Source organism: Alosa alosa, chromosome 5 (genome assembly GCF_017589495.1).
Source record: "Alosa alosa isolate M-15738 ecotype Scorff River chromosome 5, AALO_Geno_1.1, whole genome shotgun sequence".
NCBI lineage: Eukaryota > Metazoa > Chordata > Actinopteri > Clupeiformes > Clupeidae > Alosa > Alosa alosa.
Genome location: NC_063193.1, coordinates 19,686,543 through 19,710,628, shown reverse-complemented (window position 1 = coordinate 19,710,628; position 24,086 = coordinate 19,686,543). Strand labels below are relative to the sequence as shown.

Sequence of the window (24,086 nt, the reverse complement as noted above, 5' to 3'; positions counted from 1 at the left end):
AAAATTACACTGTTTTGATGGAAAATATTTAGCAGGATTGCTGCCAAGAGGTCAGAGGGAGCTTTTTTCTTTTTTTAAACTCTGGTTGCATGGCTCTCGTTTTCCCTCCCTGAGTAGTGGTCTCAGACCTGCTGCTCTGCCTTCGAGAAGGAAAGCTCTCCCCTTTTTCCCAGGGGCTTAGAAGGCTAACAGAAAAAGCTGTTTCTCACTTTAATCTACCCCCAGCCATCAAAGCCAGAGAGGACTCCCAACATGTCAGCGCAGGCACATGTCACAGTCTTCAGAACAGTGCCTTTATTCTCGACAAGTCTTGTCATTTAAGTATGCTACCAGGCAGGACAGCCACAGATATGGGGAATAACCTCGGGCCCGGGAGCTTTGATGAGCACATTTACATTTCTCATATATTTTTATGAATGTGAAAATGGAGAAAGGGGGGGGGGGGGGGCAGATATTGAGGGGCTGTGGTATTTCACAAAGCGGTGGCCCTTGCCAGAAGAGCGTTTTGGGACAGGCTTTATTCAAACAGACAGGGATAAATTACACGGGGTGGACCCATATCCGCGAAGGTGTTTTTAAGCGCAGAAGCATGGGTTGTGTGCTCAGCGTATTCATTTCTGCTTTGACATTTTTGCTAAGCTCAGGGTTCACATTTGTGCCCGTCTCAGGCACAATGTTTTGGCCATCATTCTCAGCGTGTTTTCGTGTTACGGCTTAGACGAACTAAAAATAAAGGCACTTTGATTTTCTGTGGTGTTTTACGAGAACAATGTATCAAGGAATGATATGAGGACATTTTTCCATTAATGCATTTCAGAGGTTTTTTTTATGAAGCTGTTTGTCCTCATCATTTGACCTTAACCATTGTCTGCTAATTGTTCCACAGCATCCTTTTGTTTCCCCCTCTTGTTTCATACCCTTGTAATAATTTATCCACTTCCTGTAAAGAGGTGTGCATTCTCAGAAAGGCTGCAGCTGGAGAGGGAGAGACAGTGTCTATGACAGGGCCCTCTGAGGAAGTTAGTCCAGGCTCTTGTTGGAAACAACATGCACAATGGAAGATCGTACCATGTGGCTGTATTAGTGCTCAAGAGAGAAAGAGAGAGAGAGAGAGCACTTATCCCACCTCTCACAAAAAGCCACACATTCATGCCTTTGGTATCAAATATTCTCAGCGGTGTTTTAATCATTCAAGGCTTACACTTTCTTTTTCAAAAGAGCACCATGTATACTTTGACGAGCGCTGTTGTTTAGGACACAGCGAATGCGCATCCGAGAGGTTGTTTTGTTGCCGGCTTTTTTGTTGATGCACCTCTCTGAGCCGAACAAAAGGTTGGAAGATCCGTTAGCTTGTTGGTCTCCCACACAATATGGGCCCTCCACAGTGTGTGTGTGTGTGTGAGAGCTCACAAATAAATGTCCATGAGAGGTAATTGCAATGAATAATGGATTATTCATAGGTTAGTTATTGACCTGAGGAAATGAAAGTCAAATATGCTAAAATAGGGAGACAAAGTGCTTCAAAGCATGTGCCAAACTGACTGTGCCATTTCATGGAAGGAGCCTTCACAAGGTCAGTTAATTAGTACACCCTTTTTAGACTCATAATTTATGTCATTCCTTTTCACACTCCTTTAGTTGTATTAGACACGTTTAGATTTAGATTAAAAGCACTTGAACACTCCTGTCCTTGTTTTCCTCTGAGACAAGGGTGTGTCACAATGATGGTGTTTTTATATAAATGGGTTCAGCTGGGTTGGTTAATGTGACAGGGGCAGCCATGTTTATGTCATGACTGTGCTCATGTCATGTAGTTGAATTACACCATATTAGAAATGTGTAACATTATAGTTTTGCTTGCCATCTCAGTGTTTCCCACAGAATTGGATTCAATTTGTGGCGGTAGCTGACTTGGACAGGGGGTATTAAGATCGTATTGGTAGTGTATAGGTCTAATTGAGTGCCTGTCACATAAGACGTTCGTGAGTAATACAGTTAAAAGGCTGCAGATGTGTGGATGCAATTCATAACGTTTTCTACATAGTTAAAATAAAGGTTGTACTTCTCCTTGGGACAAGCACTTTTGAATTTTGGAAAACACTTTTCCATTTACATCGGGATTTTGTAAACATTCAGTGTCAGTCAATAAAATGAGCCCTTCAACGAAATGGACAAGCAGCTGTAAGTAGGCTACGCATGCTAAATTCGACATCCAAACAGTATTCTAACGTTAGCTTTAAGATACTGCTTGATTGCATAACTTAACTTAGTTTAGTCTCTTCAATGTAGCCTACTATGTTGTGATAAGACCTTAGCAGAGTTAACTTCAATGCAGCAGTTTTGAACAATTTTGCGCAGCATGGTCCACGATGCTAAAAGCGGATTTAATAGCAATTTAGCCAGATGTCTTCTATGCAATGCTTCTATGTGGCAACAACAATCCTTCAACAATCGTGAATATTTTGTTAAATGCACATGCAGAGGAGGGGCAGCAGGCTACGAGAGAGAGCAGGGTGGGGCAAAGAAAGGCTGCATGCCTAAAAAGCGCAGCTCAATGGCAATGCAAGGATTTGATCTTATATTTGATTTAATTTAAATTAAATTAAATTAAACATAGAATATTAATCTGTTTCGGCCGATTTTGATTTTATGGCGCACCGCCACAGATTAGTCAATGAATGGGAAACACTGCATCTGCTGTGCTTGGTATTGTTTGCTGTGTTGAAGTTAATCTGACATATGATAACTCTGACACTGCGTTATTATTAAGACTTTCTATTTCCTATATCTGTTTGGTGATGTGGAAAATAAACACACACACACACACTATATATATATATAAGTATTTAAGTTGAGAAAGGGACAGCGAAGCGTGGAGGCCATTGGCTGTCCTCGGAATCCATCAAAACAGAGCGGCAGCATGTTGATTCTGTCGGCTAATTAAACGCTTGATTCCATGTGTTAATTTTTTCCTCCCCTGATAATTAAGCTTGTAATTACAATTACACTGTTTTGGACAGAGACGGTTTGGAGGAATATACTGTCTCATTTCCCCCTCTGGAAATCGCCCACCCCTCTCCATCCAAGCCTTTGAATTCAAGCAGGGGGTCCAAGTTTAAAGGCCCCTTTCTGTTTCCTGTGTGTCCCTGAAGGTATGGCACTGTCCTTGTACCCTAGAAACAACTGACATACGAGTCTGTAGCCTGTGGATGAGACAGTCAGTGTTCAAAGTAACACAGTTTAGGAATTCCCCTTAACATTTATTTCCAATGTGCTGTGTGCCCATTTAGCACTAAGGGGGTGCCCAGTCCATTGACAGCTGATGAAAAGGCTGATGTCCTTGAACAGCAGAGCTACACAGTGCTACACAATGGTGCTCCAGGCTTTAAACCATGTTCATGCCAGCCCTGCAGTATGCTTTTGGGAGTGTAGATGCACATCCTAGCAGCAAAGGACACAGCATATGTAAGGATTGCCTGTAGAAAGTTGATGGTAAAATGGTAATGATAGGGCTACTTCAAATATTGCAATTTCAGACATAGTTCAGCACAGCACAGTTCTGTTACTGGTTAGCATGATACCCTGTAATTGGTATCGAAAATACACAATGTAACCTGGAATGGAGTATGGTGGGTAGTGATTTTACTGAGAGAATGTCAATAAAGACACTGCAGTTCTGCCAGACTATACAGCAGTTAAAATATAATGAAAATGTAAAGCACCATTTCTGTAGTCATTTCTGTGGGGCCTCGGAAGGTTCTGTAATACGTTGTCTGTGTGTGTATGTGTGCCTTTGTGTGTGTGTAGGATCTGTAAGCGTCTAATCCTCGGGGTAAGTGCACTATGCCAGTAATCAGATTCAGAACGAAACAAAGACTTCACATGAACCGGTGAGGGTCACAGCTTCTCCAAAATGCTTTAAGAAGAAGAAATTGTACATTTATACCACCACCATAATTCTCAGTGATTCCAGTTTAACCCCTGGTATTGTACATGGCGCTGTAAGACACAGCGCTAAAGGTGTGCATCCCCTGCCGCTGTTTTAAAGCTAATGCTATTCGCATTAGACTGTAAGAGGGGGGTGGGCGCGCAGATGGAAGAGAGGCGCAGGAGTGCTCGTTTCATCTCGCCCGAGCATGGCGCCCTGTCCTCCAGGCCACCCAGATTGCTGCAGTGATGAATAAAACAACAGGCTCTGGGTTGTTACGTTGTGCTGACTCGTGCTCTTTTAAATGAAGCAGCAGACAAGCCGAGGCCCTGCTTTCCTGAGATGCCTCTTAACGGGGTGGGAAAGGTTGTGTGTGTGTGTGTGTGTGTGTGTGTGTGTGTCTGTGTGTGTGTGGGAGGGGGTGGGGTGGGTTGCGCTTCGTAACACCCACGGCCAGCCGTCTACAGGAGTACAGGTCAGGGCGCTCTTGGTCACTGTGCGGCAGCGAGGAAGGGTCCAGGCAGGCTAATAGGGGCCCTCGATGGAATTAGCGTCTGTGATGAAATGTGTGACCTCCCACCGGCCAGAGACCACTCGACAGTGCCAGTTCCAATAGGTCTGTCCAGGGAAACCTAAAGCAACATTTTTTACCCTGAACTCTGCTTCACCTGTGTGTTTTGTCTGTGACACACACACACACACACATACTCTCTCACACAAACACACACACACACACACACACACACACACACACACACACACACACATCATACTCTCTCACACAAACACACACACATAGAGATATACATACACCCTCTTCACATACACCCAGAGAAAGGCATTCACATGCACATGCACATGCACATGCACACTCCTCTATACACACTACACACACACACACACACACACACACACACACATATATTTCTTTACAGCCTATGCAGTCATGCCTGTGTTCACTCGATTTGCTCTCACACGGTGTTGTCTGAAGTCATCAGCACCTCCATCTCATAAACCCCCGCTGACCACTTTACTCATTCTTCCCCTTTCTCTCTCTCTCTCTCTCTCTCTCCCTGGCCAGCTAAGGGGGTGGTGGATGGGGCTCTCTGTCTCTCCATGGAGCAGGATATTTTGCTCCAAATGGCATTAGTGTCAGGCAGCATAACACTCATAGCTAATTTGCGCAGCTAGATGGATCTATATAACAAATATGGGCTTGTACACACTCAGCACATGCCGTCATTAGCAGATCGCACCACCATGCAGAGGCTGACCTCGGGGGTAGGAAAACAGCGTGGCTGTGACGCACATGTCACTACCGACACTGGCAACCACACACAAATATGTATAACATGCACTCACTGACACACACACACACACACACATTAATTTGCACTCTGTACCACCTATAGTGTCTCTTCTTCCCACCACCTCCAACTGCCCACCCCTGCACGTTGTACAGTTCAGACGGCGTCCGAAAGCTCTTGAAACTCCAAAATGTGTGTGTCGCTTCTTTAAAGGTCTGTCACGTTGGAGAGTGTTGCCATAGTGATGTTTAAAGGCAGTTGGAGATGCTTTTTCTGAAAGTTTTCATTCAGTGGTTTCCATTCATCTGTGAAGGAAAGAATAATTACGGAGACATCAGGAGATGAAAGTGGTGGTGATATGGCGGAGGTTATTTATATTTAGTTTTAGTTATTATTTAGTTATTATTTTTTACTAGCGAGGAACCTTGATGAAAGCATTTCTGGGTCTCTCAGAATGGCTGAATTTGGCATCTAAAAGAATACGTCAGAGTGGAGAATTTGGCATCTAAAAGAATACGTCAGAGTTGTCATTTTCAAAAGGAACCCTGTGCAGCTGGAGTCTATCACATAATTCCAAAGGATCAGCATGTTCTAAAAGAAAGGAATAACCCAATAACCTCTGTCATAACTCCCATCTCCACCCATCCCTCATGGGAGACTCGGATCAAAATGGCTGTTGCGTGGGCTGAATGACTCAATCGAATAATTACAGCCCCGTGATGAGGGTCAGTGACGGCCGGCATACCTCAAGTATTACCAACCCCCTTGAACCCTCGACTGCAGGCCATTAATAGACTCATGTAAAATGACACCATTATTCGCTGCAGTTTATTACTGGGAATTGTGGGTAGGCCGGACATGCCCTTTTCAGCGGCACTTATCCCTCTCTGCCGCGGGCCCGCTAAGTTTCCCAGAGAACGCTGATTGGTTCTCCGGAGTCCGGATGAGCTCCTGAGCCACCGAACCAGTGGGCTCTACAGAGTTAGGAGAAAATGTTGGGGGGGGTCCAGGCAGAATTGACAGGTATGAAGGGGGAGTGTGTGTGTGTGTGTGTGTGTGTGTGTGTGTGTTCCGTGTCAGGGCAGTAGGGTGGGGGTGTGTGAGGGGATTGGTGGACAGACATGAGCGAGGCCGTGCAAACGTCTGTCCATTAATGATGTCAAAGGAGCTCCGCACTAATGGGATTCACGTCTTCAGAATGTCCATCTGTCTGGGGTTATCCAGCGGCAGCATTTAAGCCAGGTTTGATTAAATGTCAGATCCGAGGCGTGCCCGCTCTGAAAGGTGAAGCACAGGCATTTCAGATTGGTTTGAAAAGCTTGATGGGGGTGGGGGGCAATGCATTGGCGATGAAGGAAATTAATTTACATCGTAATAACATTAATATTAAAGTTGCATTCGTGGGAAGGCAGGAGGGAAATGGAAAAACTGCGCGTTGGGGTTTTTGTGGGTACGAATTATGTGTTCAGGGAGTCTTTAAGTAGTTCTCCAAGGAGAATATTGGCAGGCACTTACTTTGAGTATCACCACAGAAGAAATAATATCTGTTGGAGCTGCCTTTCAACATTGTTACTGTGACAGTTTAATGCAGGCCTTCTTGCCTCACATCTACATCTGAATCGTTGTTTTCCTTTTGTCCCGGTTGCCAAAACGAGTTCTATAAACTCTCTCTACACGCCATAACTTCCAAACCCTGCATAGCAACTCACCCTGGTGCAACACAGGCCATTGGCTCACTTTGACATGGGCACTGGTTCAGATCTCGTTTTCTTTCCTTTTTTTTTTTTTTGGCTGAATGGTATTGAAGACAGGCCTTTTGTTTGCATGCTGGCAATGATGAAAAGAAGGGTGCATCTCGGCACCGGTGAAAATTGAGAGTTATTAATGGGTGACAGTGTGTGGCCGGCACTGGCAGTGTGATAAACGCTCCGGCTTGTTGCTGTTTTTATATCGCGTATTATATCAGCGCATTACCCACACACTCCCTCTCTCCGCTGGGCCCGCACGGCTCGTTAATCGCCCTTGTCTCCGAGGTGTCACCGCGCACGTCCTTCCCGAGAGGTGCGGCAGGCTGCGGAGCCGTAAATCCGCGGGCCAGACTTTCCTGAGCCCTTGTGCGAGAGAAAACTAATTCATCATCATCATCATCATCCTCATTGCCATCGCTATCATCATCATCATCATCATCATCATCCTCACGTGCTAGACGAGCAGCGCCCTTCATCATGGCAGAGCTCCCATGTGCCGCCCCCAACCCCAACCCCAACCCCCCCCCCCCCACATCTCCATCACGCTTCACCTCCTGGCACAACTCATAGCTCTTTTCATATCTGCCATCTCAAGGTGCCACCATAGATACTACTTGCTTTCTGACTTCATCTTTACCATTATCATAATCACCATCATCATCATCATCATTGTTGTCATCACAATCCTCATGATCCTCATTCTCATCCTTATCCTCATCATAATCATCATCATCATCATCATAATCGTCACCATTGTCCTTGCCTTGCTATTGCTATGATGAATTTTAAAGTCACTGTTCTCCATTGCTATTTCTAGAAGTGCACAGAGCTTCTTGGTGATGTCAAAGGATGTTCCAGTGAATGCGATAAGTGTAACCAACAATGACCCGCACCCCCAACCCACCCCAACCTAATAACATGGTTTTTAGCTGCTAGATGGTACTTGCCTGTTCAATATCCACACGAATTCCCTCTATCTCCAGGCATGGAGACTCAAGGCCACATGGCCTGGTTCATAGTCCCTTAAATCTGAAGTGTTTGGACACAAGAGTGCAGAGTGTGGACTGAGATTGAGCACAGTGTCGGGGTAATAGACTGAGAAACATTTCGGCTGTCCTCTCTGTGGCTTTCTCGGCAGGTTTAATAGGTAGGCTACCTCCGAGAAAATGCTTCATTAATCTTGAATTGTTTTCAGAGGAGACACAGGCTAATTAACTCTGGCTTCAATCTGGGCTGGGAGAAAGTTTCAACGCTGTTGATGTTGTATCGACTGTAGTTACAAAAGAGGGGTAATTACGACAGAGTTTTGCTTTGTAAACTGTGAAAGCATGATACACAAACACACCCTTGATTGTTTTGGTGTATTAGGTATTAGGTTAACGGTTTGGACAATCCCCAATGATGGTTTCACTCGTAATTGCACTACTCAAATTTAGATAACAGCAAATTTCTTCAACACAGGCTCATTATTTTTTTACTTTCATGAAATAACAAGGAGACATTTATCATGAAACTGTCTTTCTGCTACTGATGGGAAAGGGTCATTTTAACAATGCAATGGTATTTCATTCGTTTTCAGAACCCTCATGTGGTCAGTTATCAGTTGATGGAAATGCTCTGCAAGTGGATGATATAATTTTAGTCTTGGACACTGCACTTGCTGAGAGCTTGGGAATGTATAAGTGGTATGGCGTTTGTACGGTCTAATAGTGCCCTGTTGCCCTTGGCAGGCATGCTGTTGCAGAGCCAGACTCAATGCCATTACTCTTGCTCCTGATTTATATCATGACGTTTGCCTTTTTCCTCCAAATCCAATTGCCCAAGAGCTGCATCCATGCTGGTGTTTAGAGCTGAAGTAAGCCAGCTTGTAAATCAGCATTCAAGGCTGGGTGTGTGCACATCACCAGCCAACTCCAATTCGCCACATACACACACACACACACAAACACAGACACACACACAGACTTTGACACAGACATAGACCCACATATGAGCAAATACTTACACACAAGGACCCACAAATACATGTACACACACACACACACACACACACACACACACACACACACACACACACACACACACACACACAAGAGAAATGCACACAAATGCAGTGCCATGCCACACCTCTGCAAACACACTGTGCAGCAGGAATTCTTTGGGGAGCAAAAGGGGGATTGATAGAGCTGGAAAAGAATATAATTTCCACCTCTAACCCCCCAATCCCATCCCTCTCTCGAGGTACATAAATGAGTGCTACCTCTCCCATAATGCATGATGGTTACTGGGCTCATGCTGTCTGTCCAGCCTCAACCACAAGCTCATCTGATGTCACATTTCTGGGCCGCCCCCTCGGAGATGGAGGTGGGTTTGTGGAGTTGTGAAGGTTGGGGTTAGTGGTCCCTAGAGACATCCTCAGTGCCACAAGTCATCCAGAGAGCTTTGGAGCTGGATGGAGACAGTGGATGAGCCCAGGATAGCGGATAGCGGATAGCGGATAGCGGATAGCTTCGCAATCTCTCACCATAAAGCTACCGTGTGAATTGTATATTGGTCAATTAGATATCGTTCTATGTGAGCTGTCATGTATGACGCTTGGTTGTTGTTTAAGGATTCTCATGAGCTACCTCCCACCCCTGTGTTGATCAAATGTCCCATACATCATACTGGAATGTTAGTGACGCTGTTTGCACCCGCATCTCTATCATGATTTGATTAAATACTATATATATATATATATATATACATGTTGCAGTGGTGGCTTAAGACAAGAAAGGAAATGTGTATTATCAGTCTCTGCATGATCACATTGCTTCCGTCATTTCCCTCCTCCTCAGGCATGCTGCTGTGTGGACCTCACGCGTAGATGGATCCACCTCAGACATGAAAAATGAATATTTCAACGAGTATTGATAATTGATTTCCCGTTAGCAGCTCTAATCACAGCTGCTATCTACACCGATGTCTGATGGTGTTAGTTACAGTTCCCAACCAAAGCAGGGTGTGTGTGTGTGTGTGAGGCGTGAAGCAACAACAGCGGGAAAACTGTTTTCCCTCTATAGCATTTCACACTGCCATGGGTGAGATATGCAGCTTTAAAGTATGTTTTTGAAACCTCCACCTTGAGTTTTGTTTCTATGGCAACTCAATTTCCAGCCCCAGATAAAAAGACCCATTATGTTTTTTTTCCTTTTTTTTTCTCCTTTCTTTTTTTGTGGTGAATTCAAGTCGGAATGTGTATCTTTTTTGGGTGGTTTGGAGGGAGATTTGTCTTGTTAAAGAACTGACAAGTTTGCTTAGGCTTTCAGACCTCTATGTTGCCAAGAAAGATCTGACCAGATGACTTCGATCTGATTTACCCAGCACTGTGATATCCTACATAGAGCTCATCAGAAGAGACAAAAATCACAGCCTGACACATTGGACTCATACTGCTTGGCTGGTTCTTTATTTGAACCATTTGTCTTTTCAAGGTGTGCACACAATAGCACCAGGCATTTTTGGGTGTAAATATTTGTTTTCTCTTGAAAACATAACAGTGTGAGTCTAATCTGCTAAAACACAGGCAATCACCCACACATAAGTTGCTGGATGAATATATACTGGTACTTAATGTAAACAGATGTACATATACAGCTTTGTGACATATGGAAGATAATTAGGACTAGAGTGTTATATGTGTATTGAGCTGTAACAGATATAACATGTGGGCTTTGCAGCAGTATTGTGCCAGCTAATTAAACTCTCGGTCATAGACTGTGTGGTCCCAGATGGGTCAGTTTATGAATCACCAATCTGTATCACACACACACACACACACACACACACACACACACACACACACACACGCACACACATACACACACACACACACACCATCTACTTCGAATTTAAGATTATTTGCTAGTCAGCAAAATGTGTTTAGATTTGCCTCACTAGACATTTTTTTAGAACATTACTTGCCTGTTTACATCAGGAGGCAGCTAGCAGAAAATGAGAGCGAACACACAGGCCAGCAACATGGCCGATGCAAGAAGACATGGGGCCAGGAGGCAATTTCAGTAGACAGTATCACACAGTGCAATACAAGGCTTTTGTCCCCCTGAAAAGTGATTGTGAATGTATAGCCTCTCAGATGAGTGTGTCAGGTAGTCTACTAAATATGCAACCATAAAGGATGATGAAACAAGCATTTCATGTACACACATTCCACTGCTCTCAATTCTAATGCAATTCCTGATTTGTAAATTGGTTTTGCGTAATGACAGTGTTGTATGCCATTACTTACAAAGATCAAAACATCTTTTTGTTCCCAGAATTTCATTTCCTACTTCAGGCACCTAATCTAATTCATGTGTGCTGTAATGTGTCATGGTCGACTATCATGCTTGTTTCAGTATTCAACATTTTTAGTACAATTGTAGCTTGTTTTCTCGTGTTTCAATCAATTAACAATTTCACGCTCCGGTGATTTCATGATGTAACAATGCCTTCATGGTTTTTTCGCCTACCGTAGGAGCCATCTTCGATGAGTCTGCCAAGAAGGACGACGAGGTTTTCCGTCTCGCCGTGGCCGACCTCAACCTCAACAACGAGATCCTGGAGACGGAGAAGATCACCGTCTCGGTGGAGTTTGTGGACGGGAGCAATCCCTTTCAGGCCGTCCAGGAAGGTAAGACTTCACAACTCTCTCTCTCTCTCTCTCTCTCTCTCTCTCTTGTGTGCACTTCCCCTCCCCTTGCGCTCCTCTTTATGCTTTAGTGCTGCGGGATGTTTTTCTGTCTGCCATGAAATTATTTATATGTGAGATTTCAAAAAGTCTTCTGAAAAAAAGAGAAGAACAAAAAAAACAGGCACAATGAAGTTCCCAGACAGGCGCTGCCATTCTCTCAGTTGCAGTGCAGTGCATCTACTCACGGATGCCCCACGCTGTGTAGATCAAAGGTGTGCCCTGCAGGCCAGAGCTAATCTTATGTTTATTAATGTGTTCAGTGCTTTCATTATTTTTTAGCATTGTTCAATCTGTGGAACTGTTTAATGACCAAAACGAACACTTGGTATTTTATTAGTAATGGCACATGCTCAAAAACTGGCCCAATTTAATGGAGGTAATTAGTCGTACATGAATGACTGGAAGTATTATTGTGTATCAACTTGAACTGTTTGGCTAATATTTTGCATAGTCTACGCGCCAAATTAATTTCGAGCAAGGCGTGATATTTTTAACATCAGATCTCATTAATGCAGAAAAACGTGGGCCTCTGTATCATTCAGCCATGTAAATGACCCTATAACACCAGCTATGGAGTAGTCAGGAGTATGGGTAGACCAAGGTTTGTCTAATACGTACAGATGGAAACAGATTTAACTGCAGTTAACAGAAACTTACATTTCACTAATCATCTGGTGAGACATGCAGATACTTACTGTATCTCCATTTGTGACTTATCATGCCTCACCAAAAATGTCCTCTGATCAAACAGAAATGGCAATATTGATCATGGTGAGACGGCCATTCAGGCGAAACACGATAATGTGTGATTCATCCTCTTACGCCACAGTGTCTGCAAAGCTGTCTTGTTCTTGCTCTTTGTTTACTGGAATAGGAATAGGGCATAAACTAGCTAAAAACAATATCTCCGGCAACAATGAAAATGGACAAATGGCAAAAACAAAATATGTCTCTGTATGGCACTAGTCAATTTGTGCAGTGTTCTCATGTTTCCAGCATGGCATGCTATGGGAGCCATGTTTCTAATATGATGCAATTGCAGTAACGTTGCAGCGGAACATGCTGCTCAGATAATTGACCAAACTGCCAGAGGAAACTGTCGGCTTGTGTGGCAGGAGACTGCCATTTTCCTGACAAGCCCTTGATTTAGCCAGCACGCTGTCAAACACCTGCCCAGCATCATCAGCCTGGCCAGGGTCGTGGTCAGAAAACATATGGTGCCTCTCTGCATTGATAAGACACTGATTGGTCTTGGTGTGTGTGTGTGTGTGTGTGTGTGTGTGTGTGTCTGTGTGTGTGTGTGTGTGTGTGTGTGTGTGTGTGTGTGTGTGTGCGTGTGTGTGTGTGTGTGTGTGTGTGTGTGTGTGTGTGTGTGTGTCTGTGTGTGTCTGTGTGGTTAGTTTCTGTGTATTTGTTTCCCTAGCAAACAAAACAGTTTATAATTGTTTCACCCAGCTTTTCGGCTAGCTCCTTAGGTGTAGGGGGCAATTCAGTTCACCGAATTGCACATAGACGCTGTCCCCATCAAGTGTATGTGTGTGTGTGTGTGTGTTTATGTAAAAAAAAACTAGCCCCTGGGTATCTGCTTGGAAAGAAAGCCTGCCCAGCACTACAGTACTCTGTTTGTGCAATTTCTTTGAACTTCATCATATCCGAACTATGTATTGTATACTTTGACCACTTTTAGTTGCATACAGTGTGTGGAGGCCACCAGGATCAATTCAAAATGCATATTTTGTACAGAAAAAATCCTGAATTGCTTTGTTGGTAATAGCCTCCAACAGATCAAATGCAGTATTTATTGATTTTGGAGGGAAGTCTCATTATTGGCCTTGCACTTTTTGTTCACTCAGAATGACAATTTTCTTTGTCGTACGTGTAGTCCCAAATGGGATACATGTACTAGACCCATTCTCTTAGGGTGAATCATGGCTTTTGGCACATTGGAACACAATGCTTTTTCATGAATAATGGTTACTGTGTGCAGTGTACTGTAGCTAGCCTAATGGCCAATAAACATCAGCACCATTCTCGGTGTATGGTGTCAATAGGCTTTATCTTTTTTCCTTTCCTAGCTGAGGTTATCAACTCAGGTCCTGCATTTGCAAGTGTTGGAATTTTATAGGCGTGCTTTTCATGTAAATAGTTTTAGGAGGGTGTGAAGACTGGAGAATTGTATGAATAGAATAAAATTGCCCACGCCCATCGGAGATAGTGGGAGTTTTAATGCATTAAAAACCTTTGAAATTCAGTTAAGTAGGTTAAAGCCTCTTATGGACTGAGGAGAAACAGATGCGGTCTTACGTGATGTTGCCCTGCAGTTATCAAACATCAGTGCTCAATGCTTATAGGTGGCACAGAATAAGAGTCTGTCCTTGTGCATTGTTTACAGTAGGTGCTCTGTTTGTTCTCTACATTCGAGCATGATTCTAACCAATATTTGGGTTTGAGTTATGTTTGTAGTTTTTGGCCCTTCTTCACATTAGGGCTCTTGATAGTAAGCTCTAGTGTCTCAACCTCATCTGCCTCCTATTGGCTGGTACGCTTGTAACTTCTTCCTAAAGACAGCAGAACATTTTAAAGCAAGTATTTATGTCAGACTTGTCGGATTTAAATGTCCAACTGTTTGCCCTGAGATTTACTCTGTTTTCTTAGTATCTTAAGCAATTTTCTTCAGCTCAGTAGTGCAGAAATTATCCTGAATGAAAGGAACGTAACTACTTTGTGTCTCTCGCTATGAAGAAAAAAAAACATCAAACAAAAAACAGACAGTATGTCAGTATTGTCCAAGATTTTTCTTTGTTGAAAGTGTTGGCTTCCACACTGGCGCCAGTAGCTCCTTTTGGCCTGTGTTGTCCTCGGTTGGTTTTGAGATGAGTGCTTTGTTGTTGGAGCTTAAAGGGGGCTGTAGATTCTTTTCCCATGAGCTGTGGGTCTGATGGTGAAGCCCAGGACGACTGAGTTCCATTGAGCACAATAAGTCATTACAATTCGTCTCCCACCGAAGCACACTGTAGGGTGTGAAGATTTGAAGCTACAGTAGATTTGGAGTACATGCACTCTAAGAGTAGTGTTGAGTCCCATCTGAATTGGACAAGGTTAATACATTTGTAACCATAATGATAATGTAGTAATAATGTAGTAATAATAGTGTTATAATGACTGAACAGTGTTCAGTGAAGGTGCAGGTGCAGATATGGACCCTTGGTATGTGTCTATTGTATTTTTCTGTTGTCACTTAGAGGAATTACTCTCTCTCTCTCTTGTATAATATGTTTTTGTTTTCAGGTAAATAGAAACTGTGTCTTCCCTCTGCTTTGCTAATTAGAATACAAGGATTTTTATGAACTACTGGGTAATAGGATAAACCAGAGTAGAGGGTCGATTGTGTGCATTGTTCATATCTTGCATGATTGAAGCAATAAACTTTTTCTTATGCCATGAACGTGCTAGGCAATCAATCCATATGGGAGAAGGGCATGTTAGGAAAATTGATTCTGGAGTGGCTCCCCAGCTGACTGTCTGTCCTGAGTTATCTCACAGATGCACAGATACCCTTTCAGAGTCACAACAAAGATTCTGTATCCCAAAGATGACGTTGTGTGGGTGTGAAACCCTGACAGAAGATGGAGATAGCGCATTGTGTGTGTGTGTGTGTGTGTGTGGGGGGGGGGCAGCTGTCGTCTTTGGAGGGGACACGCTGTTGAAGAAAATGAAATAGGAGGAAGTTTGACGACTCAGATGTGGCCGACTCCAGGCCTGAATCCTTCGTGTTGATAGATAGATAGATATATATATAGTGGTAGCCTGCGGGTACAGTCAGAGACTTGGGCACAGTGCTGTGCAGTGAATAGACCTCACTCCTCGACACCTTTAGAGGTGTGCTGGAGACAGAAGATAGTGCTCATGGCTTTTAGCTGTCTTATAGCACATCCACTTCCCATGTCCGAGGAGTTTGCAGGTTTGAGTTTAGTGCAGAGCTTTGCTTGTCCACATTCCAAAATATGATCACTAATGGCTTCAGGAAGACATTTAACACATTAGGTATCATAGAGAAGGAAGAGAGTGCATGTGGTATTTTGATGTATCACATTACGAGGTGCAAGCTGAAAGTGACAGGTACTATAGATAATCACAGTCATAATTTCAGTGTAGATGAATGTATTATTGCGTTTTATAAAAGATGCCCAAAGGGAGAAAGGTAAAGGAGTGCGTCCAAAAAAACAAATGCTTCTAATTCTGACCACTTTGGCCACTGAAAATAGGATTTGCAAAACAAAATCACTGTCAATAATATGGTTGCTTTTAGAATGTAAGGTGGGCAGGAAAGATGGACAATTACATGAACACAGAACTGTTTTTTTCAGATTTTCTTGATACTGTGAACATTTTTGTAATATGTTCTTCTCTTATTGGGATGAATATTTCATCAGTAATTGAGGTCAGTCAGTGTGATCCATTTTTCAGTCAAACCTGCCAGTTTCTTTTTTCTGTTGCCTTGTTATGGTTGTTTGTATAATCAGTGAGTTGTATTCCAAGTTATGTTTCAAAATATATTTTTGTTTTCAAAAGAACCAATTTAAAATAATGAAAGGGCTAGGAATCGCATATGTCATTTGAAAGATACTGTCAATCACAATTGAGATGCACACATAAATCTGATTGTTTCAGTTTTTCACCATTGATTTGATTATTATTTTTTCTATAAAGAGATATGAGTTTTACATTCCCAAGCAAGGATTCCAAGGCAAACAAATTGCAAGCAGATTTTACCAAAATATATATTTTTTATTTTGCTAAACTGTTGGGATGTTGAAGAAGCTGCCTGACAAACTACTACAAGCTGCTAACTTGTAGGACCTCAGAAACACGTCTTTACATTTCCTCCATTCTCTCTGCCCAGCCTGTCATAAATGTGTTCTTTAAAAAAAAAAACTAGAATATCTCTTCAGCTTTGATTGGTTCTGACAGTAAACCAAAAGTTAAATTCCACTCTCTGGCTCTCGTGAATGTTTTAAGTTTTTTTTTTTTTTTTTTTGTTCCAGGGGCCAGATATCTTGTCCAAAATATATTCAATTCAGTTTCACTCCCCTGCCTTTGAAAGCCAGTCATGTAGTGCTTTAGCGGAACAGTGTGATCGCAAGTAGTGGTGCTCACCTGTTGCTGCTTGATACCCCCCCTCCCCCCTCGGTCCTGTGTGTCGTGTTGTTGTAGTGACCCATTTTGCCCTCCTCCCCATGCCAACCATCACGCCACCTTCCCCATGCTGAGCGCCTCCTCATCTTCTAACGCCCCATACTAGAACCTCCCCCCCCCCCCCCCCCCAACCAAAAGCCAGCATTCCTGAGGAAGCTGCCACAATCCAATTATCCGGACTCCAATCAATGCGAAGGGAGGCGGCTCCTGCCGCGAGCCTGACATTTGTAATAAAGCCGTGCTATGATGGCATTCTGCAGCTGACAGCTGCCCAGAAGCCCCCTCTTTCTGCCGAGGGCCCGCGGCTCCTCAGAGGAACTTGGCTGGGCGATAATGTGGCCGCGCTGGCAATCGCCTCCGAAGCCGGAGCTGGCACCTAACAGCGCTTCCCATGAATGGCAGATGAATTTTTTTTTCGGTTATGAATGTCCAGTTGGGCATGGGGGGTGGGGGCGTACCAAATGTCTCTATTGGGGAGGCGCAGCAAGAGTCAAGCATTTCCTGCTCATGTGGTGTGCGGTTGTGTGTGTGTGTGTGTGTGTTTGTGTGTGTGTGTGTGTGTGTGTGTGTGTGTGTGTGTGTGTGTGTGTGTGTGTGTGTTTGTGTGTGTGTATGTGTGTGTGTGTGTGTGTGTCTGAATCTCCATTGGAAAGACGAGGTCATTCACAGGAAGAAGCCAGCATTCACTGGGCCTCAGATGAATTAAAAAAGGAGCTTTAGAGGCCACGGTGATGTAATGAAGACTTTAGACTTTTGCGGTAGCGACAGAGGAGAATAGAACAGAGAATTTTTTTTTTCTTACATTTCATCAGTGTCTGATGCCCAGCCATTTTAACAGCACTTGCTTTGACTACTTGAATCCTTGCCAGGCTTATGCAAAGTAGCGATTCAAGACGTGGGGTTTCCATCCGCTATTCACAGAAGAATTAAACGGCAAACAATCCTCCCATCTGACTCTTTTGTGCCGAGCGGGAAAATTTGAGGGGCTTGCATAAACAGTCAATAAATTAATAGCATGCATAGAAACAGTATGGCCAAGGCCATCACAAAATGGGCTCGCTCTCATACCTATGTTTTATGGACTCCATAAAGCACAGTGCTTCAACTGGCCAAAAAGCTCTTTGTGTTTTAGTGTTTTCAAACAGCACAAATGGCCTCAGTGATGGTGATGGTGGTGGTGGTGGTGGTGCTGGGTGGGGGCAGCACAGTAAGCAATTCAGGGTGCCAAGATCCAGAGTGCAGGCTGTGCCTCAGAGAGGCTTCGGCTCACTTCATCACTGGCAGGAAGTCCTACTGATTCATTACGGCATGAGGACATCTGATGGGACCGTTGTGTTGCCTTTCGATGTTCTCTCCATTTATATTTTTCCATTTGTACCTGTGTGTGCTCATCTCTTTCTTTCTTTCTTGTTTTTATCATGCTGCGTGTGTTGAGTGTTTGTAGTGAGTGTTGAGGGTTTTGTGAATGTTTGTGTGTGTGTGTGTGTGTGTGTGTGTGTGTGTTTATGTGTGTGTGTGTGTGTGTGTGTGTGTGTGTGTGTGTGTGTGTGTGTGTGTGTGTGTGCATGTGTGTTTGTCTCTGTGTGTGTGTGTGAGAGAGAGAGAGAGAGAGAGAGGGAAATTTTACTTTCATCAGTCAAAGCAGATAGTGCTTTCAGTGGACTGAAAGAACAAGTGAAACTTCCCTGGGGCTAGAATCCTGTCTCTCTCTCTTCCCCCCACCTCCCTCTCTGTCTCTCTCTCTCTTTCTTTCTCTCACACACTCTATCTGTCTCTACCTGCAAAGCCTTGCTCCCACAATGGACATTCTGAGCAGAAATCAGAGCTTTCATTTCTTTTTCAGATTTCCTCCTTCACCTCGGTCGAGCTTCCTGTGAAACAACCCCAATGCCCCCTGTCACTCTAATGACACTGTGCAGGCCTGATTGGTCTGAGCTGCTTTGGAGACGCTGAATGAATTGTTCAAAGCGAGGCAGTCTCGCCTCACTCTGGCAGGAATCTGACTGTGAAAACAGGCACTAACATCCACCTCCGCAACAGAAATTGAATACAAATTAGGCTGCAGGCCCATTATATTGATTTGAATCACTCTCAAGGGTTATAATGAGGAGCACGGCCCCCTCCCCTTTCCTGAGATGGAAATGCACGGCCATTGGTTCGGCCTTTTCCAGCCTGTCCGTCATGCTGCGTCCATCACTGACCACTCTTTCTGCAGCAGCTGGTCGTGGGATGTGAACGATTTGCAAAGGAGGGGAGAGCTCGGACTCAAGGTGCTCGAGGCGAGGTGTTGGATTGGTGTGAGGAGTAGGAAGCTGCCCCCCCCTTTCCCCTCTCAACAACACCGCCACTTGCCACTGCCTCACACAAGGGAATGGAGAAAATGGAGATGACACGTCCTAGTTTGCAGTGTGTGTGTGTGTGTGTGTGTGTGTGTGTGTGTGTGTGTGTGTGTGTGTGTGTGTGTGTGTGTGTGTGTGGTGTGAGTGTCAACAAGAAGTGAGGTGTCACACTTCCACCAGAGTGGAGGTAATGACCCGAGTGTGTGAGGAGGGGGGTGATATCTAGCCCATTGATTTGCCCATTGATCAGACCCGTCCTTAGCCCTCAGAAGTCAGACAGGCCAGGTACTACACAGAGCAGAGGAGAGGGATCTGAATGTGCTCCAACTGTCACGCACACGCACACACACACACACACACACACACACACACACACACACACACACACACACACACACACACAGATAGAGACCAAATGCATGGTGAACGATGAACTGAACTGTAACACAACCTGCCTTGAGGGCCTGTCTTAGCAACAGAGAATCGTGGTACATCTAACTGACCAAGACTCAGAGTCCTGTCGTGTTATTACACTGGTCACGTTCTGAGCCATCCAATGTCACCTGCTCTTTTTTTCCTTCTTTGTTTTCTCTTCCTGGTTGAGGAACTGGGCTAATTGGCAACTATTGACAAATAAACTGAGGAGGGCATGGTAGCCTCGGAGGCTGGACTGTGCTCCTTTTGCCAGGCTGCTCAGGGGCACTGCAGAGGCCTGGCTGTTCTGTTTTTCTCGTTTTCACAGTGACGCAGGGCTGGTTTGGGGGCATCCTCTTCGCACCACTGAGTCATGCTGTCTGACGCTCCCTCTTTCATCTCCCTCCTGGCTTTTTACTCCCTTCTTCTTCCTCCTCTCCTCCTGCCTCTCTGTTTTTTTTTGCATCCCCCCATCGGCAGCAGGCCGTCATCTATCACTCTGGCAGCGATTAGGATCCTCGGCTGCTGTCATCTGAGACAGGCTGTCAGTCAGTCGGCTGAGTTACTGAGCCCATGTTACCCACACTCACTGAGGGAAATCATCATCCCCCCCACACACACACCCCTGTTTTAATATCAATTCATTACGCTAACATTTGCTTCCTCTGACGCTCAAGGTAGAGCGATAGGTCGGGAGGTGTAACCTTATAGGGGATAATTCCCTTATTTGTTGGACAATTTATCGTGTAAAATTGAGAGTGCGGTGACATGGGATAATGGCTGTATTTGCACTTTTTTTTATTTATGCGACATTCATCTTTTGAACTGCGTGGAGGCTCTGACAAATGTTCTCACTGTCTGATAGTTCCTGCGCTTCGCCCCTCCATATATTTTTTTAAAGTGTCACATATTGAAAGCAGTGCATTTGCGATATGACTGCGAGTTCCATCTTGTCACAAGAGCCAGAATTCGAGTGATCGAGCCAAAGCCGAAATTACTTTTCAGCAAGAAAGTAAATGGCTGGGATCAGAGAAACGCCATTTTCAGCAATCCCATGGAAATGTTTCTTGCATTTTTGAGAATGGCAATTTATGCAAGAGAAGGAATGAACTGAGAAAAAAACATCTGTGCTGCCTTGTGTCTCTGTAGACAAGCGGCGACTTCCTAAATGCAACCGAGTCCTTCTGAGAATCTTTTGCAAACTTGGAAGTCTGTTTTGTCAGTTGATTTCACAATGATTCCCTGAGGAAATTAAATATGTGTGATGCAAAAAGGCCTGGTGTAAATGAAACATCTTATTATGGCTTCAACTGTTAACTAACTACATCCTTGTAAAATGCACTGAGCCATTTTAAAACACCAACGACGAATGCTGCTGCCTTCTTGCCTTCTCCCACAATGCTACAGCTTTGGGCTTCCTCTGTGGGGAAAAAATTGAGTAGGCGTTAGTGTTGAATCAGCATCTCACTATTTTGCAGGGTATTGAAATCACACAAATAGGGTTTTTTTTCCGAGGTAGTTTTTTAGCCACTAAAAAACACTTCCTGCTTCTAGTCGGAGTGTTACTAGTGCATGTGCTCCACAGGTTGGATGGAGGTGTGGGAGGTGGCGCTGCCTTGAGCAGGAGTCCTAAGCTGGACAGGTTGGATGGAGGCGTGGGAGGTGGCGCTGCCTTGAGCAGGAGTCCTAAGCTGGACAGGAGAAAAAACACACCACACCAAAGGGCAGCAGGTGATGTGGAAGCAGGCAGTTTTAGAAACCTTTTTCTCTGTGAACCTCAGCATCAGTTTTTCAGTTACCCTATATATTTGGGCTCTTTAGCCTATTAGACAGGAGAAAATGACGAGAGGACCCGGAAATGATAAGGTAGAGAGAGAGAGATGATGAGTGGATACATGAAATGACCTCAGGGTGGACTCAAACCCGGGTACCCCTGGGCACTGAGCCCATTTATGGTACAAGACACCAATGCTACCGCTGAACTACAGTACAGCTCTCCCCAAAGCATCTGTTTTAAAGAAGTCATGGGTCCTAATGGTTTTAGCCTCTGAAGATTTCCAGTGGTAACGACCTCCACATGTCCCCTCTTCCTTTTCACTCTAATCCATATACAGTAGAAATGTTTACTTTGGGGTTAAAGCAGCACGGGGTGAGTTTTGAGCAAGCTGGCTACCTAAAAGGCATGCAAAACCTTGCAAATACCACCCCGGTGTTTCAGCCCGGAAACACCAAACCGCCATCTATCATCAAACTGCCAATTTATTTGAAGATAATACCAAAACTAGTAGTCAAAAAGTGCCAAATTGTTGCATAGTGTTGCTCACAGTGGTGATTTCTCCCCCAGGCACACACACACACGCACACATGCAAACACTCAAATTCTGTCTAACCTACACACCGCTCAAGCAGTCCTGTGAGTCCGTCCAAATATGACGTATATGAGTGCCACGCACTAACGTACAATAATCAAAGTGCCTCTGTTTATTTAATTAAAAGCACCAACATTTTTCAAACTGCTGCCACATGACGCTTTCAAAATGCCAGCTTGCCTGTTGTTGAGCGAGGGGGTTGTTTCCTGTGATATGGAGAGAGAGAGAAAACGAGAAAGAGAGAAACTCCCTAGGGAGAGATGATTGCTTTGTGAGTTTTAATGTCATGATGCAGTTTTATATGGCCAGTTGCACTATACAAACACTTCATAGCTTTTGTTAGATGAGATGAACAGTTTCACGGCGAGAGGCCGTAAAAGACAGTCACCTTCACCTCTCCTAATTGAATTAACTTCCTCCGCACTGCAACAGCACGGCCAGTGCAACTGTGATGACCATGTGTCTGTGGTGGCGCAGTGTGGAGGAGGTAGCCAGGGGGCCTGGGGTAGCTGATGGACAGTAAGCTGGTAGATGAATGGATGGGTCTCCTGGACAGCCCGGCAGTCAACGTTAATTCCTTCTTTTGTTTTCCAGACACAATCCACATTTCCTTGCTGTGGGGAAAAAGGGGGGGGGGGGGGTCGTCCATCGAGATGGACAAATGGAGAGTGACGGACTGGTGTCCATGGGGGTGGTGTGAAAGCCTTGACTGTGTGGTGGAGTTTCATCAGCGGATGGCGTATAATCAGGGGCTTTTTACCGTGGTCCAGCCGGTGACAGAAAAGCCTGTCACCATGGCAATGGCCGTCATCATTGTGTCAGTGTCACCAGGCAGCGGGCTTGCGATGCGCGCAGTGAGTTGAATTTGTGCAACCTGATGAGTTTCTCCCTTGATACTATTATGTCTGTGTGTGTGTGTGTGTGTGTGTGTGTTCGTTGTGATGCTATCGGGTGTGACTTTGGCTATGAGGCGGAGGGCTTAGAGGGCAGTAATGAGATTCCTCTCTCTCCCTGCTCTCATTCTCTCAGAACTCTGCATGAAGATTTGTGGGAGATTTGGAGAGGGTCACGAAATGGTGCTTTGAGGAACACCACCACTGGGCCGCCTGTATTAGCCCTCCTTTTTTCACCCACTGCCCTTGTTCTCTCTCTCTCTCTCTCTCTCTCTCTCTCTCTCTCTCTCTCTCTCTTTCTTTCTCTCTCTCTGTCTCTCCATATCTCCAGGATTTATATGTATTTTTTCCTCAGCACCTTGCGTCTCTGACAGGTATAAATATAAATATTGCATAGGCCAATCAGCGGTGGGGGAATAAAAAAAAAATAAAAAAACAGTCCCAGCAGACCGAGTAATAAAGACCAAATCAAATAAGGAAAGAGTTTGATGAAATGTAAATGGTGAGGTGTTATAGAAGGGACTGTTGCAGATCACATTACACAGCAATGCCACACTCGCCTCTCCCCCTCTCCCTCCCTATCTTTACTCTCTCCCACCGCCTGTTGTTGATGGAGCCTGTCTGATCCCCCCTCCTCCCATCCTCACACACACACTCACACACACACACACACACACACACACACGCGCACACACACACCCTTACTCTCCACCGGCACCGGCTCAGGAGTGCGGCTTGCTGCTCGGCATCGTAATGAAAGAGCCCCAGCTCTCCCAGGCCAGCAAAACTGGAGCCATTAAACTGCATTAAAGCATAATAAGATCTCTGTCTCTTTGTGTGAGAGAAAGAAAATGTCGGCTTGCCGGGGCTCCCCTCTGCCAGCCAACCAGCCAGCCAACCGGCCATCCAGCCACCTGAATTACACAAATACAGCCAGAGAAATGGAGAAAACAAACCCACAACCGATTCTTCATGTCGTTTGCAGGGCTACCAAGCCAGCCATATGTGAACCAAGAGCGAAAAATCTCCTGGTAATTTAATTTCCCTTTCCTGCACCATCTCTCTTCCAAAACACATCAAGTTGGAACGCTAACGTAAGGGCAGTGTACCCTCAGTGCACATGGCTGCCTTGCTGCTCAGAATTGTGAAGGACAAAGCTC

The 24,086-nt window shown here is 44.6% G+C and overlaps 1 protein-coding gene across 3 annotated transcripts in view; it reads left to right on the top strand.

The window, feature by feature from the left end:
• The window catches only part of grid2 (glutamate receptor, ionotropic, delta 2), a 312,935-nt gene that overhangs the window by 26,074 nt on the left and 262,775 nt on the right, over positions 1-24,086 (top strand). For all 3 annotated transcript variants that reach the window (XR_007193537.1, XM_048243391.1, XM_048243392.1), the window contains exon 2: positions 11,500-11,655. Coding sequence is in view for 2 of the 3 variants with exons in the window: in XM_048243391.1 (XP_048099348.1) it covers positions 11,500-11,655 (156 nt within the window). In the remaining variant the exon portion in view is untranslated. The remainder of the gene's footprint in view (positions 1-11,499; positions 11,656-24,086) is intronic.